This window comes from Portunus trituberculatus, chromosome 46 (genome assembly GCF_017591435.1).
Source record: "Portunus trituberculatus isolate SZX2019 chromosome 46, ASM1759143v1, whole genome shotgun sequence".
Lineage (NCBI taxonomy): Eukaryota > Metazoa > Arthropoda > Malacostraca > Decapoda > Portunidae > Portunus > Portunus trituberculatus.
The window spans coordinates 4,487,910-4,505,455 of record NC_059300.1 but is presented as its reverse complement, the minus strand read 5'-3'; the positions used below and the strand labels follow the sequence as shown (position 1 = coordinate 4,505,455).

The 17,546-nt window shown below is 40.7% G+C and overlaps 1 protein-coding gene across 12 annotated transcripts in view; it reads right to left on the bottom strand.

Moving 5' to 3' along the window:
• LOC123519788 (ecdysone-induced protein 74EF-like) overlaps positions 1 to 17,546 on the bottom strand; it is a 382,075-nt gene that overhangs the window by 119,253 nt on the left and 245,276 nt on the right. For 10 of the 12 annotated variants that reach the window (XM_045281306.1, XM_045281301.1, XM_045281294.1 and 7 more), the window contains 6 exons: positions 16,525 to 16,656; positions 13,596 to 13,847; positions 12,521 to 12,676; positions 11,808 to 12,141; positions 11,579 to 11,620; positions 4,277 to 4,414 (listed from right to left, as the gene is read on the bottom strand). In XM_045281306.1, coding sequence (XP_045137241.1) covers positions 4,277 to 4,414; positions 11,579 to 11,620; positions 11,808 to 12,141; positions 12,521 to 12,676; positions 13,596 to 13,847; positions 16,525 to 16,596 — 994 coding nt within the window. In that variant the 5' untranslated portion in view covers positions 16,597 to 16,656. Of the gene's footprint in view, positions 1 to 4,276; positions 4,415 to 11,578; positions 11,621 to 11,807; positions 12,142 to 12,520; positions 12,677 to 13,595; positions 13,848 to 15,380; positions 15,519 to 16,524; positions 16,657 to 17,546 lie in introns of those variants that run through there. The other 2 variants (XM_045281304.1, XM_045281303.1) reach the window with 2 other exon arrangements.

The following is a 17,546-nucleotide window of genomic DNA, read 5'->3' as shown; positions in this document are numbered from 1 at the left end:
AGAGAGAGAATAAAAAAAAAGAACAGTAAGCCAGCTAATGAGCGTGGGAGAAGCAAAATAGCACTGAGGAACTAAAAATAGACGGACAGCGAGCGATGGCGCAAAACTTGGCCAGGAAAGCACGGCGCCCGCTGCCCGCAATCCTATCAACGCGGACACACAAACACACACGCACATACAGGTAAGTAAAGGGGAAAGGTGGTGACAGGTAAACGGCAATACAAACGGACAGGTAATGACAGATGGGCGGCATAACATACCACGTACTAATATGACAGTAGAAAAAAAAGTGTGTGTGTGTGTGTGTGTGTGTGTGTGTGTGTGTGTGTACATCTCCCTCACCCCTTCCCCTTCCTCTTCCTTCTCCCTCTCCCCAAAGCAAGAGATTCTCAACGCAGCCACCAACATCTGACGCAGCGCTTCTCTCCCTCCCCTCACTCATTCCCCCCTCCCACCTCTCCTTTCTCCTCAATCCCTCAGCTCTCTCTCCCCTTGGCGGCGATAGCATGGTACGCCGCGGCCGCCAAAGGAAAGGGGGAGGAGCGGGGGGAAGGGTAAAGCAAGGGGAGGTGAGAGAGGTAGGGAGGGGAGACGAAGCCCTCGTCATAATCTCTTCTGCCCGAATTTGGTCGCTTTCCCCTCGGCTGCAGGGACGCGGCGACGCAATAACCGAGGGTATGCTGAGAAATCATTATTGGTGTGGAGAATGAATGAGGTGGTGAATGAAGGTATACGGGCGAATGATAAACTATAAAAAAAAAAATACAGATGAAAATACAAAGGTAGTGAAACATGTATGCACGCTCCAGGAAGTCAGTGGTGAGGGGAGTGGAGTGGAATGGAGTGGAGTGAGGTGTGAGGTTGTGGATGCGGAAATACGAGTTGCATTAATGAAGAATGAGACAAAAAACTATTAGATGTGATAGAGAAAACAAATCTATTGATACTATGCTGACACAAAGAGAAATACATGGAAAAAAAAAATCAACAAAGAAGAAGACAAAGACAATAAAAGAAGCAAGACAAGAAGATAAATAAATAAACAACTGTATAAATGAACACTTAAAGGAAAAAAAAATAAAATGAAAACATAAACCCACGAATCAGAACACAAAGAGAAATACTGGACACGGAAACAAAGTAGCCAGCCACACACACACACACACACACACACACACACACACACACACACACACACACACGTTAGACCATTTCTTTTTATACATGTAGAAGCAATGGACTCGACACTGACATCACTGCCGAGAGACACAAGGTTATTTTACTTGACTGTGCCGTCTTACAAAGAAAGGCGAGAGAGAGAGAGAGAGAGAGAGAGAGAGAGAGAGAGAGAGAGAGAGAGAGAGAGAGAGAGAGAGAGAGAGAGAGAGAGAGAGAGAGAGAATCTAACTACCCATCTTCAAAATACAGAAGCCTTAGAGTCACTTCTCTTGTCTTAATTTCTCACCAGCACGTGAAAGCCTTCCTTATTTATCTCCACTCCGCACACTTCCTCCTTCTCTTCTTCCTTCTCCTCTTGCTATATTCAACCTTTTTTTCTTCTGTTTACTCGTATGTCCTTGCCTTGTTCTATTCTTTTTCCGTGAATTTGTTTTATCTTTTCTATATTGTGTTGTTTTTTTTTCTTTATTTTCTTTACCTTCACACACTTCTTCCTCTTTTTCTTCCTCCTCTTACTATGCTCTACTTTTTTTTTTTTTGTCTTGTTACTCGTATATCCTTGCCTTGTTCTGATCTTTCTGATGGCTTTATTTCAATCTTATCTCGCTTTATCATGTCTCGTCTTGCTTTATTTTTCACCTGCCTTCCTCTTTCATTTCTCCTACCTTCATCTATTGCTTCTGCTTTTATTCATTGCTTATCTATTTTCTCCCCGGTCGTGATTTTTTCTATCAAGGCTCTCGTCTTTCTCCAATCTAATTTACTCTGTTTTCTTACACGTAACTTTGCGGTGACAGTGGTGACGGTGGCGTTAGTACACATTTCAGCCTTTCTATACGTTCTTTATGCTCCAATATGCCTTTTTGTATCTGATCTGTCTGTATTTCCTCTCTCATCCTTCTTCTCCTCATCTTTCTCTCACTACATGAATTGAAAGCCTCTGACCAGTCACATACAACCCGTCAGTGCCTCCTCTGGTACCCTGATGAGATGCAGTGCCCATTACACAACATTTCCTTCGCCCAGTCGTAAATGTGTGTCTCCATCGCTTCCCCAGTGTAAGTAATGGAAGTGTGTGCTTGTTTACATGCAGCTGTGTCGAGGGTTTGACGAAGGGTAGTTTTCTTTTTAACCTTCTTTCAATTTCTTTTTCAGCAAGTTAGGTGATAGATGACTTTCAACGGCGCAGGTGTGTGGGTATCTCTCTCTCTCTCTCTCTCTCTCTCTCTCTCTCTCTCTCTCTCTCTCTCTCGTTGACACAGGTGTGGAAGTAACACCTGTCACGCCGCAGGACATGTGAATCGTGGAGCCATAGATGTGCATGGTGGGAGAGGAAAGAGTGTCACTGCGGTGGTGGTGTTGGTGATTATGTATGAAAAATTACACATACACACACACACACACACACACACACACACACACACACACACACACACACACACACACACACACACACACACACACACAAGCAGAAAGCCACTATTGCGCAGTAGCTGAGCAGCCAACTTCCTCGTCTGTCCTCCAATACTACTACCCAGTGGAGTATATTTACCCTCTCGGCGTGTGAGTCACCTTAAGGAAGCCCTAGGAATACCACGGCCACGCCACCAACAGGAAACGTGGCAAACAAGATTTACGGCTGCTGTCGGGGAGGGGAAGCTGTGTTTCAAACGATTACATAAAGCACGAGGAAGGACAGAGCCAGGGAACAAAAATGCCAATGTCATGCTGGTTCTCAGGCGCGCTGAGGTGGCGCTGCTGGTACTAGTGAGGTACATGGTGGTGGTGGTGGTGGTGGATGGTTTTTAAGTACTGGGTGGCGGGATAAAGGGATGTAGGTTGTGCGGGATCTGCGGGACTTGTGGCGCCTGCCCTTGAGTCACGGGGTGCGCGGCACTGCCAAGAGGCCCAACCTTGTGCACTTCGACAAGTCTTCAGGGCATTGCTCTCTCCCAATGTCCTCATGTACCCTCGCTGGCGCCCGTCCTGCTTCCTGCAGCCCAAATGCCTCCCTCCCCTACCGCCACAACGTGTCTTTGTTGCGGCTTTGTGCTCCGTGCCTCCCACGGTCCGCCGGTCAACAAAGGGAGTCGCCCTGGTCCCGTGTTTCCAGCAGGTGCCTTAAGAATGCTACTCACTCATGCCACCAAGTAGCGAATGGCTCACGAGCTGGCAGGTGGCTCACCAAATATCCTCCCGAATGCTATTATTAAAACCTGCTGGTATTTTTACCTCCTCCCCGCACCTCATCTGTGCCCAAATGAGCACCTCATGTCCCCACACTCGTAACTTGTAGGTAAGCGTCGGGGGTAGTGACCCATCCATCCCCTCTCTTCCGCTTCACTGCAGGACGCTATGCCAGTATGTGTTCTAAGCTGTTGACGGTGGCAAGCATAGTCTGCCGTCGCCTCCACCTCCACACACTTTCCTTCTGCGGCCGCCACGGGCCGCCTTGTCCACACTACCACCTTTCAGCCATCTATATAAATAAATCACAATACTTCTTGCCATCAAGAAATGTAATCCCTTCCTCTACTATTTTTTCCCCTTACAGCACTTGAGGACAGCTTGGCTGCCACCACCCCAGCCCCTGCCAACCCGCCACGAGCAGGCCTGTCAACACACCTCCCCGCGACAACTGCCCCCTCAAGGCCTCCACGGTGGCCATGAATTACCGATCTAGATTACACCAATTAATGATCTCATGCCTCAGTAACGCCTGATTTGCTGCTCGAGTCTCTTACTTCGCTCATTTCGTAACAAACTATTTCCTGGTTAACTATCTAGTTACTATTTTATCAATTTATGTATTAATAATTCATAATATACATATTTTTCTTCACATACAAGTGGTAGTAGCTACGTGTCGCGCCACGCGCCCCAGGCAGCTGTTGTCAAGGGCAGACGCTGAGTTTATGGAATGCAAGACTTCCTCACATGCTGACCCACATGTGGCTCACCTCTGTGTTCAATATTTCCGATATTTTGGGCGTAAACTTTAAGTCACAGTATGTGGGGAAAATGAAGACGAGACCTAAAGAGAAACACCAGACCTCCCTTCCCCTTGGTACCTGAAGCACAGTGTGTGAGTACTCACCTTTGCATGAGTCGTGGGGATGGTCCAGCGTCTCCTTCTTGATCTTAACGTGGCCCATGAGGGATGGTAGGGAGGGCGTGGACGACGGAGTGGACGCTGGGCTGGCCATAGGTCGGTCATACGAGGAGGATAACAAACCTGAAACGGAAGAGTAAACATCCCTTAGATTTCATTAACTTCAAGACAGTGTTTTGGTAACCAGTCTACCAGGTGTCTTAAGTACCTGTTTAAGGTTACCCGAGTCGTATTAAAGGTATTAAAGGAGGGGTAGTGAGTGTTTCCGTAACCTAGTAAGTGCTGCAGGTATTCCTTTGTTGACCAGTGTCGGAGGTGAGGAGCTATGCCTGAAGACCCACAAGTAAGGCCGCGTCTAACATACTTGTCTCAAGGCGGCACATGTAACCCGCCTTACGTCAGCCTCATGTATTTAATTATAGTTCAACTGAGATGAATTTTTCTTACACACGCACTACGAAAGCTAACAAAACTATCATATCACTGATAAGTTTTGCCGCATCTTGAATAACTGATCATCGTTTCTCAATAAAAATTTACGTGAAACTTGAAAGTTTTCTACATTACGCACCGGCAGCCCATGACACGTTGGGGCATGCCAGCTGCTGCCAGCTAAACCAATGAGGGGGTTCTAACATAACCTGACCTGCCCTAACCAAACGAAACTTGAAGGACTGATAGTTGCCAAATACAGTATAATGGTAGTGTAATATATATATATATATATATATATATATATATATATATATATATATATATATATATATATATATATATATATAATTACTTTCAGAAATGCTTTGAAAGTTAGAGAAAGTAACGAGTGTTATCAGATTTTCTCCTTCTGTGTTGTTACATGTCTGATAATGGAATAAGAGATGGAGAAATGATCTATGAAATTAGTCTGCAGGTGAAAACTGCAATACTCATTCATCCTTTAAATGTATTAGGGAATGCATCAAGAATGACACAAATATAATAGGAGTTAGAGACAGATCTTTATAGAATGATTTGGTGAATGAATTAATTTAACAAGAGCACAATGTGAAAAGTTACGGAAGAAACATGCTATGTGTGTGTCCACTAAGACGACACCCACTGACAGGTGCAACAGACCAGGCTGGTGCACCGGCCTCATCTCCAAACACTTTGTTCTCTCCTAAGGACTATTTTCAGAGACCATTGAGATGATTAGTTGGGTTCTCATGGGCATCTTTCCAAATGTTAGTACTACATCCTACTTAAACTATTACTCAAGCCATGAAAGTCCCATTATTTTCCACAGCAACCTATTATAATAAATGAAAATGAGACACTAAAAGCCTAAAAATATCAACCATGATGTCTTCCAATGCACTACATTAATGGGCAAAGTATCAAGTACAGACAAACTATCCAATCCACAACAGCCAAGCTGTACAACACTTGTGTGGCTCAGCACTGCCCTGCAATGCCTTGAGATGCATCACAACACACCTTGCCCTTCCTCCTTCCCTCCTCCTCACACCACATGCCACACCACCACCATCACTAAAAAGCTGCCTCTCTTTCTCTCTCATCTCCACATCACCCACATTCTGTACCTTGTCTATTCCTGCTCCACCTCAGGCCAGCCCCGACAGCCTCCGCTGTATGCTATATTCATGACACACTCAGAAGATACTGTTCTCCATTATATACATTCTTCTAACATGTTACTTTTTATAGTGTTATCATTCATGCAAGATTCCATTGTCAATGTATGTTTTCTTCTATAAGATCATTTCTTGTAAAGTCTTAAACAATTTGTAGAACTATTAAGATCACATAAAGTTTTGTCTTCAAGAAGTGAATCTGAATTAATATAGAAGTTTACAAAGATATAGTATGGAGATAATATGTTTACTTTGAAATATTGAAATGGATCAGTCCATCAACTTACTGCAAACAACATGATTTCTAAATGTAAAGAAAGCTCTGTGCTACTTGATTGTTACACCCTAACTGTACACAGACATGACAAGCACAGCACTACCACCCCCATCGATAAAAAGCAAGGTCATCATCATCCAACGTAAATTCACACTTTACATGACTAGAAACAATTTACTTGGGCACTAATTGCATACTTCACTAAGGAATTAGAGATAAATGATGCCGGATGACTGTTGGTAGCAAGTAATGGCACACCACCACCATCAGCACCACCACCTACACAAACATGTTACACACCAACATCACCAAAGCAAAGATGACACTGTGGAAATCCTGCCTTACACAACCCACTTCCCACTTCGAGTCACGCCTGCCGCTGAGATCTTCAGGGCCTCCATTCATCACTGAGCCAAACTAACATTATTCAAGCCAACCACTCCCTTTCTCCATTACTCCTCCTTCCAACACCAAGCATTTCTCAAGGTCATGGCACTTCAATATTGCAAGCCATTAATCTCCTTGATCCCTTCCTGAAGTATTATCTCTCATAATCTGTAATGTTTCCTGAATCTCTCTCTCCCTCTCTCTCTCTTGTGTTGCTTATTGTTTTTCTTGGCAACACTTGTGAAAAGATCAGGTTCTATAAATGATTTCTCACAGGTGTCATGAGTTGTAGGTTCAAAGAGAAGTGTGTGTGTGTGTGTGTGTGTGTGTGTGTGTGTGTGACTTGCTAAGTTTGCATGATGTTAGTTAGCACACCTGTATCCTGTTCTGTGTAATGGCAAAGTAAGGCATCAATAATGTTCATGAAAGTGTGAATTGGTGGTGGCATATCAATTTCAAATCAAGATATATGAATAATGACAGGAATAGGGTGACACAGCCAGTACTTACAAACATTCTTTTTACTATGCTATGCTAACAAAGAAACACAGATGCAAACGTGAGTGCTTCTAGTGATGGGATGTAAGAGAAAGATATGAAGGAAGTGTGTTTGTAATGGAATGTGAAGATCTGATGAAAGGATCCAAAGTTTGAGTGAGCTACAAGAAAGAATGATAATGAGAGAGAGAGAGAGAGAGAGAGAGAGAGAGAGAGAGAGAGAGAGAGAGAGAGAGAGAGAGAGAGAGAGAGAGAGAGAGAGAGAGAGAGAGAGAGAGAGAGAGAGAGAGAGAGAGAGAGAGAGAGAGAGAGAGAGTGTAATAGCAGTAGCAGTAGCAGTAGCAGTAGCAGCAGTAGTAGTAGTAGCAGTAGTGTAGTCTGTCTATTCTAAACTGGTTGCTGGGTTTCAATCAGAGAAGAAAATGGTTGTTGTCTTGTCATATCTTGAGGAAAATGGTAGTCTATCCTTGTAATAACTGTGTTGATCAACAATAAATAAGTATTACACACATAAAAAGAATTATATCATCAATAAGCTACACTATGTTGTGAACAGTAACCTTTTATAGTCCACTTTCTCAAACCGAGACCCAGTGGCCAGTTTAGAATAGGCAGACTATAGTAGTAGTAGTTGTAGTAGTATGTAGCAGTAATAATAACAGCAGTAGTAGCTTATGAATTCCATAAAGCTGAAGGTAAAACTTGAATTACACATGATTGCATTAAGTGGGCTGAAATGGTGGATACTAGGAATACATGACGTCTGTTGCAAGAAATGGGACTAGTTACGTGCTGAAAAATGCATTAACTCAGGTACAAAGAGAAAAGATTTTATAGAACAAAGACCTTTCCATTTGAGCAGTGTTGTGACTCAAGGAATGAAGACTGAAGAAGTAAGTAATGTAATGAAAGAAAAAAAAGGTTATATCAAAGAATTCAGCTCAATGAAAGACATACAGAGACAGTGAACATTAGGTGAAGATGAGTGAAGGCTTTATATTCAATAAGTTTAGGTGAAGATGAGTGAATAGGTTTTATGTTCACTAAGTTTTTTTTTGGAGACAGAATGTTTCACAAGACTGGAAGATACAGTGAGTCCAAGTGTAAAAAGAGACTGATGCTGTTGAAACATATATAAATTATGAATGAAAAGGAATTATTAAGATTTATAATTCCTTATAAAATCTATAGTATATCTAAAGTCAAAATATATAACACATGAGCTTCATTCAGTTGAAAATGAAAACACTGATGCCGGTAGAGAATCAAGTCCTGCTGAAGGTTATGATCATGTGTTAGCTGAAGAAATAAGGAGAATGCAAACTCTTTTGGAAGCAATGTGAAAATTATTACATTTAATAAAAGGATGATAAATGAAATCAGCGTAGTCTGAAAGGAGTTGTGACTGAAAGGTGAATGAAAGTAAAAGTCATCTCAAGAAAAAAAAGAGGAAAAAGAAAAAGGAGACATGTCACAAGCACAGAAATGAGAATGCAGCATGAAACTGGTTGGTTCTGGCAATGAGAGAGAGAGAGAGAGAGAGAGAGAGAGAGAGAGAGAGAGAGAGAGAGAGAGAGAGAGAGAGAGAGAGAGAGAGAGAGAGAGAGAGAGAGAGAGAGAGAGAGAGAGAGAGAGAGAGAGAGAGAGAGAGAGAGAGAGAGAGAGAGAGAGAGAGAGAGAAAAATGTAAAAGATAAACATGCTTTGTCATGAAAAGATAATGTAGTGAAAAGGTTTAAGTTGCCATAAGTGAGTAAGCAGTAGAGTGAGTAACACCAAGAACACTGAGTAAATGAGTGAAGGAGCACTAGGTTATAGGTACAGTGAATTCATGCTGAAAGGTGAGAAGGTGGTGAGGAACAAGAAGCCTTACAACTCGTAATATAATTCTGTGAAAGCAAATGGGAACAAAGAGATAAATCAGATGAGGAGCAGGAAGGGGAAGATAAAGATATTCAGAAAGAGTCAAGTAGGAAATATGAGGATAAATACTGGAAAGGAATGCAGACCACTAAAGTGACAGATGTAGGGCACAACTCTTTAATATCAAGGAAGTGGAGTATCAAACAGTTAAAGTAAAGGAGGTGCGCATATAACATATTGCAGAGATCATGATGTAAAACAAGAGAAATGTAAGACCTGGACTATTTACAGTCTCGACAAGCCTTTTTTTTCTAATTATGTATCTGAGCTAAACACACATGAAGGCTGATTTTGCAAGTGAATATGATGGAAAGTAAATCAATGACCTATAAAATGTTGGAAATAGATTAAAAGGTGGAGATGGAGGCTCAAGGGAAACAAAAATTAATCTAGTGTGTTTCAAAGGAAAGTAAGAATCTATATAAGAGATGAAGTAAATCCACTATGTCTAGCAGGAGTCAAATGTGTCTATAAAGAATTGGAAAGAGACTGATCTAAGAAAATAAATAAAGAAATAAATAAAAAATGAAAGAAAAGCAAATAGGATGTACATCCCAAAATGGTCCTTAAAGTAATCTTGGAGAATTATTAACCCTTTCACTGCAAAACAAACAGCACCAGAAGTAATGAGTGAAATCTTTCCAAGTAGGCTACCTAAAATAAAGAAGGGGACTTAGAAGGATATACTCTGCAAATTCTACCAAATCCAAAGGTTATAAGTAACTATAGAACAAGTAAAGACGTCTCAGAATGATGACTAATTAAGGATAGATGTACCAAATAGCAGCTGAAGAGTTAATGTCCTGTTGTCTACAATGGTGTTTTCTGGTCTGCAGGTCAAGGATTCTATCTTTGACCCTCATGAACACCTCTCATGGCTTAAGCTTTATCCTGCCTTCAGTTCAGTGTCTCAGTATTTTAAGTATCAGAATGGGAACATGGCAAAAGAATGTATGTGAATATAAGTACCTTTTAATAGTGTGTTTGCAGGAAAGCATGGAAGATGAGAGGTGAATGGGAATGGTCTAAAGGAGGATGACTGGATGTCTTTTAAGGGATTATAATGAAAGACAGAACAATAAGAATGGAGATGGAGAAAAAAAAAAAAAAAAAAAAAAAAAAAAAAAAAAAAGACTGCAAGATAGAATATTTGTATCTACATTCAAATACACATGAAAGAGACGTCAGTGTGAAACAAAAGATAGATTAAGGTGAAATAAGTTACTTGGTAAGTGCCTATTATGTGTAGAGTGCATAGTGAAAGTAATGAAAGTATTGTGACAAATTTGGTACATCAAGTAAAGGTGAAGGAATGAAATACAGAGTGGCTGAGCAGATCACATACATCAACATAGCCTTGCTCTGCCTCATGGGAAGAATAACAGAAAGTGAGACAAAGAAGAGCCTATATGTGTAAGCTGGATATCATAAAAGCAAGAGAATTAAAGAAAAAATCTCCAACGAAATGGAAGGACACGTTGGTGCAGTGTGTGTGTACAGGAGTGGAAAGATTGCAGCATGCAGGGCAGGAAGGCAATGACAGGGATCAATGGGGATTTCTATGGATTGAATGCAAGAATAGGAATAATTAAGGACTTCCACAGCATCCATCCTCTCTGTGGGTTTTAGGAACAGGCATCTGATATAGCTAAATCTGTCTCTCTATCTAAAGGAAAAGGTGAGGCAATGCATCTCTATAATGTTTTGTCCCATTGTAATGAGAATACAGAGAAAGGAATTTCCCTTCAGCTGTCTTTACAAGCATACAGGACATTTGGCAGCAGTATTCTTTCTACCTGGCCACAGTGTACATTACCAGGCCAGGCTGTATAACCCAACTACACTGGGTAAATGTGTATATGGTGTGTGGATGAATATGAGTGAATAGAAGGAATTTTTTCTTTGAAATTTGTTTAACATTGTTTGCTTAACGCACTGCTTAGAATTAAAGGAGAAGCAATTTTTAACCTTATGTACAGCATAGGGATGGATATGAGTAACTAGTAGGAAAGATTTTTTTTCTATTAAACTTGCTTAAAATCTTTTTACTTATTGCACTACTTAGAATTAGAAGAGAAGCAATTCTTAACCCATCAATTATTTTCAATGATATATCATTACTTTATATGTCTAAGGTTTTCTCTGTATCTGATTTCCAGATATAAATAGATAATAATAAGAAGAATTTTCAAAATTATACATTATCAAACTTGATTTAAAACATTAATTTTTCCCTTGAAAGTTTCATCCTTTAGTGTTTTGCTGCTGTCCATAGGGGTGATGGCCACAGCTGGTGTCACATCTATACTCACAACACTAACACAATTACTACTTATTGTACTTTTATGTATGATCACTGTGCAAATATGAAAGGCTCAACAAATATCATAGTAAAGGCCATTAATATCTAAAAGCTAACTAACAAATTCTGAGACACCATATACAAAGGCCTTAAGTTCTCAGGGTGTGGTATTGATCCTACCACGAAAGTAAAGGGAAGGGACAGGATGAGTTTTACAGAGAGGCTAAGAAATACTAATGAATGAAAAATAAAAACAATTATGCATACCAAAGTCCTCCCAAAAGGTCCAATGAGGGACTGGTGTCACTTCTTGAAATGAGACAAATGTTCTATGTCAGACAGATGGAGCGTGGGGCATGAGTGAAAGCATTGCAAAGTATTCCAAAACATTCCATTGAAAAAAAGAAACATTATCATTTTGTATTACATGGTGGAAGCAAATGAACAGACAGTGAAGAAGGCAAGACAAACAAATATGAGCGTGTGCAGCACTCACCAGCAAGCAGAGGATTTGCTGCGGCAACAGAATTTTCTCTCTTGATGTGGCGGACGTCTATCAAGCCATTCTGGGCGTTGTTCTGCAAGGCATTCTGGAGGAGAGATGTGTTGGTGCCATTGGTCTCGTCATTGAGCAAGCTTTCAAAGGTTTGACCGCCATTAGTGTGCTGCATGTGGTGGGTGAGGGGCGAGGCGGTGGGGTTGCTGCTGAGGTGGGACATAAGGTGGTTGTGGTTGGACAGGCCGTGTTGGGGGGAGCGCAGCAGTGGTGTGAGGGTGCTGGTGCTGGACACGATGTCCATGGTGCTGGTGGACATGGGCTCCTCATCACTCTGGTGAGGTAAAGGAATCTTTATAGAAAAACAAAATATTAACATTACAACATATACTAGTTTGCAATGTGAGTGAAAAAGAATATAACTGCAGAAGATCATTTTCATATCAACATTGTATTTCATAATCTTTACTATTGTATGAATTTCATCTTCAAAATCATTACTCCCATTTCAAAGTATTCTTTCTCTATCAAAACAACACTAATAGCAATGTGTACAGTATTTGAGTGTTCAAAACAATACTTGCACTACAAATTGACTGCCTTACATAGTAATACTATATCTGCCAAAGGATATGGTGTACTTAAATGTATAATAAATTATTCCAGAGTGTGTGAGAGTGAGTCCCTCCTGCCACAATGTGCATCAGACTTACACTGCCGATGGTCTCCAGCTCTTGCTTGATGTGGATCATGTGCAGGTCTGACGGGGTCTTGGCCGAGTCGGTGGGTGTGGCGGGGATGAAGTCGTCTCGACCACACCGGCCATCACGGCTCCTCACTGGGTTACCCGACAGGAAAGAGTCGTCCACCTGAAGAACACAACACAATGTAAACGCAACTCAGGATGTCCATCTATCTAGATGCACATGAACAAGATTATAAGTGGATAAAAGACTATAAAAAAAGAAGGCCTGATAGACATTATGAAAAGAGCACTAGATTTCATAAATAGTAATGGAACCCTCAGAGCTAAACAGGAGGTCTATGGGCATCTGAAATAACCAGCTGATGATGCAGGGAAGATGAGACTATGGTGGTGCAGGAGGATAAACCAGTACTGGTGGCATTATTCTGACATGGAGGAACCAGTTGCAGTGTGCCAGTGATCACTGTACAGTGTAGTTTTCAAAGCATTCAAGTAAGATGTGACAGTGTACTTATGGGTGTGATTGTGTGTGAGTGTGTGCATACACTAGGTGCACTGCTTCAACTAATACCCTTGAAGGGGATATTTCCTGCTATGTATAGATATAGTTAGATATAGATTATGTATACTATTGCCTGCTCTCTGACACTCAAGACAAACCTAATAAACTTGATTTGAAGGCAAGATATATCAACAACCATTAGAAATCTTCATCTCTCATGCCTCATAACACTGGACCTGCATCTCTCAAAAAGAAGGAATGGGATTGATGCAAGTGGCAGCTGTGTGTGGCAGTCAGAACACTGTATGTGATGGTTGAGAAATATTATTTTTCTTAGAAGAATTTTGATCTGTGACTAATAACAGATAAGGTATCAGAGATGCAAAATACTTGTGAGAATAAATGCCTTTAGCAACTAGCAGTAACAAAAAAGATCTTTACCATCACATACCCTTTGGCTGACAAATATATAACTTACAGCTCTGCACAATGTCTTGATACAAATATGTATATAATGTTTTTCTGAGGCTATCACTACAAAACAACACAAAGCCATCTGACCAGCAGTACAAACACTCACCTCAGCAAATATATTATCAAGTTCAAAGTTTGACACAGATATACTAGTGAAGATCTCATCCTCTTCAGTAATTTCTCCAACCAGACCCTTCAGATCGGCCTGCGACAGCTCGGCCAGGTCGCCACACTCTGGGGCGGAGGATGGGTTGGAGGCCACACCACCGATGACGCCCATGCCCATCGGTGTCATTTGTTCATTGTTGTTCCCTCCAGGAGCGGCACTGTTGCCTGCTCCATTTCCTCCCCCAGGGTCCTGCAAAGGTCAAATAGGAATGAAGCACTTCCACTCCTGCTAGACATATCAATCTTTTACTATTTACTGTTCCTATCATATGTTTGTCTCATCTCTTCTTAAAAACACAAGACACTGTAGGAAAATTTGTACTGTTTTTAACTTGTTCAGAACTGGAATACATTTCTACCATAAATTTTGGGTATGATTAGACAATTTTATTGACATTAGAAAGGGTTTATGGATGTCAATAGATTAATAGCTGGAGTCTACTAGTTTAATCCCCACACAAGTTTCTGAAGCTGTATTGAATCACAAAATAGTAAGCAGAATAAATATGAAAACATGTCATGGTACTGAAAGGGTTAAGAAGGTGAAGAGTAATTAATCAGGTATCCCTACACTTAACACCTTTGCCTCAACAATAAATAAATAAATAAATAAAATAAATAAATAGTAGTGTATTAGTCTGGCAAAACTGGCTGGACATTAAGACTACCATCCTTCTCGGCAAACAACTCATGCTGCCTGTAAAAACCAGCAAGACCACAACACACGACCCAACCTGACCACACTGCCACCATGAGGAACTGCTACAATTCTGAAGGCTTACCAATCCCATAAAGCCACACCTCAGCCAGCCAATCACAAAGGTCCTTTACAATTTAGCCCGTCACCAGCTGTCATAGTAGAAAGATATACATAGTCCTTGCTTGACACTGACGAGAGAGAGAGAGAGAGAGAGAGAGAGAGAGAGAGAGAGAGAGAGAGAGAGAGAGAGAGAGAGAAAGGAAAAGAAAAAAAATACTCCAAGGTTACATTTGAAAGGCTACAATATTTGGTCAGATTTAGTTTTCAAATGGCCCTTTCTTCTAATAGGTGTATGAGACTGAAGCACAGCATGACACTAGAGCCCTACAAAATAAGGTGAGGTGCAAGCTGTGAGGCTCAAAAGTAACACACCCTTCATGGAACACAGCTATCTATTCTCCACATATCGTCCTCACCCATGAATTCACCTAATCTCCTTTTGAAGCTCCCTTATGATCTACTGCGAGATTGCCAAGGTTCACGAGGATAAAAGGTCCTGCCTAGACTACAGTTAAGTACTTTAATGCCGTCAATTCAATGTTAATAAGAGCCAGAGTACCACGTGACTGAATGAATTATATGACTAATTGCATGGCTCGGAAAGAAGGGAAGGTTTTTTTTTTTTTGCTTGTTTATGTAATGGACAGAATCTACAAGCACACTTTGATAACGTACTGACAAACTACCTACCCGTAGTATATTACCACTGGGTAGGCTAAATGGATGCAGTTTGTGTGACCATAAAATTTACTCTATTATATAATCCGGGGTATTATAAACGTAGACACAATGATTAAAGGCAGTGCACATTACATTTTTTCTGGCACTTCCTACAGTAACTCTCTTCCTTTGTGTACTACAGGATTGCTCTAAACTGCTGACTCTATTATTTCAGTGTCACCATATCTGTATGCTGCCTCTATTTCAATGTGTCACCAACAGACACAGACTTTCCTCACTTACTCCTCACGAGAAGCTATTATGGTGCTGTAGATTCCCCTTAACATTTCCATAATTGCACCCATGCCACACGTCTCCCAACCACTACCAGCACAGTTTACCCAGAGTCCATCACCACCACAGTTAGAGGAGTCCCAGCTCTAGTTCAACCTCAGAGAAAACGTACGAGTCAGAACCACCACAGAAAACGAAAAATATTTATGCTACACTACAAGAAATGTTGTGGGCTTCCTATACTGACTTGTCTCTTGTCATAGTTTTGTGATCCCTTGATATGTTGCGTATGGCAACTATTGACCAGTAAATCATTAAAGCTGATTATTAACTTTATTTTTTTTGTAGAATTATGAGTTTCTTATAGTAATTGTACTCTTGATAATTAGATTTTAACACAAAGGTGTTTGTTGAGGTATGAGTTTTTTTTTTTTTTTCACGGGATTACTGTCTGTGTTTTAAGTTCTGTTATTAATGCATAAAAAAAAATGTATTTCTGCCAGTCAGAAGCAATTTTTCATTAGTCAGAGAGAGAGAGAGAGAGAGAGAGAGAGAGAGAGAGAGAGAGAGAGAGAGAGAGAGAGAGAGAGAGAGAGAGAGAGACTTCCCTGACACTTTGAAATACATGCTGTCAGTGTTGCAGTTTCGCCTTTTGTAAAATGACTAAAACAAATCAACATGTCCTGAACGGAAGAAAACGAAACTTGGGGATGTGCTATTGTCATGTGTCTGGTTAGCTGGTTAGGCTTGAAAATTCCATTAGTTACTAGAAAGAGAAAGAGAGGAAGTTCTACCCACTACTTTATATAAAGATGAAAAAAAAAAAAAAATAAATAAAAAAAATAGAATTAAAGGAAGAAAATTGACCTTAAGGAAAGAAATCAATCACTAGTAACAGAAAAATACGTAAATAAGAAGAAAAATCAACCACTAGAAAAAATAAACAAGTAAAGAAAAAAGTCAGACATTTGAAAAAAGAATACAAAACTAATAGGAGAAAGAAAATCAATCGTTAAAAAAAAAAAACAAGCAGAAAAAGAAAACGAAAATACAAGTTAAAGAAATAAACCAAAAATAAAAATAAAAGGAGAAAAACCCGAATTTGTGTGACAGAGGCAGGTGAGGCACTCGGCACTAGGCACTCGGCACTCACCAGGCAGGAGAGGTCAACCATCTTGCCGTCGTTGTCAGGGCACCACAGGAGATCGTCGTCGATGAATGGCATGGTTAGGACGCTCCTCTCAATGGCGGGGCCGCGCTTTCTCGACGGCGTCACTAAGTTAATCTGAAAGGAAGAGCAGGTGTTAGTGATACCTTGGCCAAACAACACAACTCTAACGACTCTTCACTGACACGCCCCACCATCAGCACATCAGCACACCAGCACTAGGCCCACTACCAAACGTAACCTAGAGTGACTTAACATAACCAAACCAAAGCAACCCTAATGTAACCTAACCTATCCTAACTTTACCTGCCTAATCTAACTTAACCTAACCTAATCTACCAGTGTACCAGACCAATCCAGAGTCTCGATCGTGTTAACCAGTCACTAATGAAAAGCTACAACACTGCCCTGCCTGACTAGAGTGAGAAGGTAATAATTAGTTACTTGCTGACAAACACACACACACACACACACACACACACACACACACACACACACACACACAGAGACACACAAAGGAAAAACAACAAAGCAGATATACATAAACAAGACACACGCCATTCCAAGTTTGTATTTACCAAGACTTTCAGACACACGACTAAAAAGATCAGTAGAGATAAAATAGTCCCACAGTTTGTTGATTACACCCCCCTAAGCAGCTGCCTGGTCTGTCTGCACATGCTGGAGAGTAGCGCTGTACCTCGTGTGGCACTAATTACACATGAGGTGTCACCGAGAGTCACAGGCTGACATTAGTTTTGCCTTCGCTCTCTTGAATACCACAGGACACTAATGTCTAGACACACTCACAGATTTTATTTTTTTAACACACACACACACACACACACACAAAGCTCGTTCGTCACTGTAATTTTGTAAACCGATTATTATTATTAACTTTATTTTCTTCATATTTCTTTTTTTTACTTTGGGTTCATTTAAACACATTTTCATAGTGATGTGCACGTAAACGAGCACGTATTACTTTCATATACCACGTACTTTCT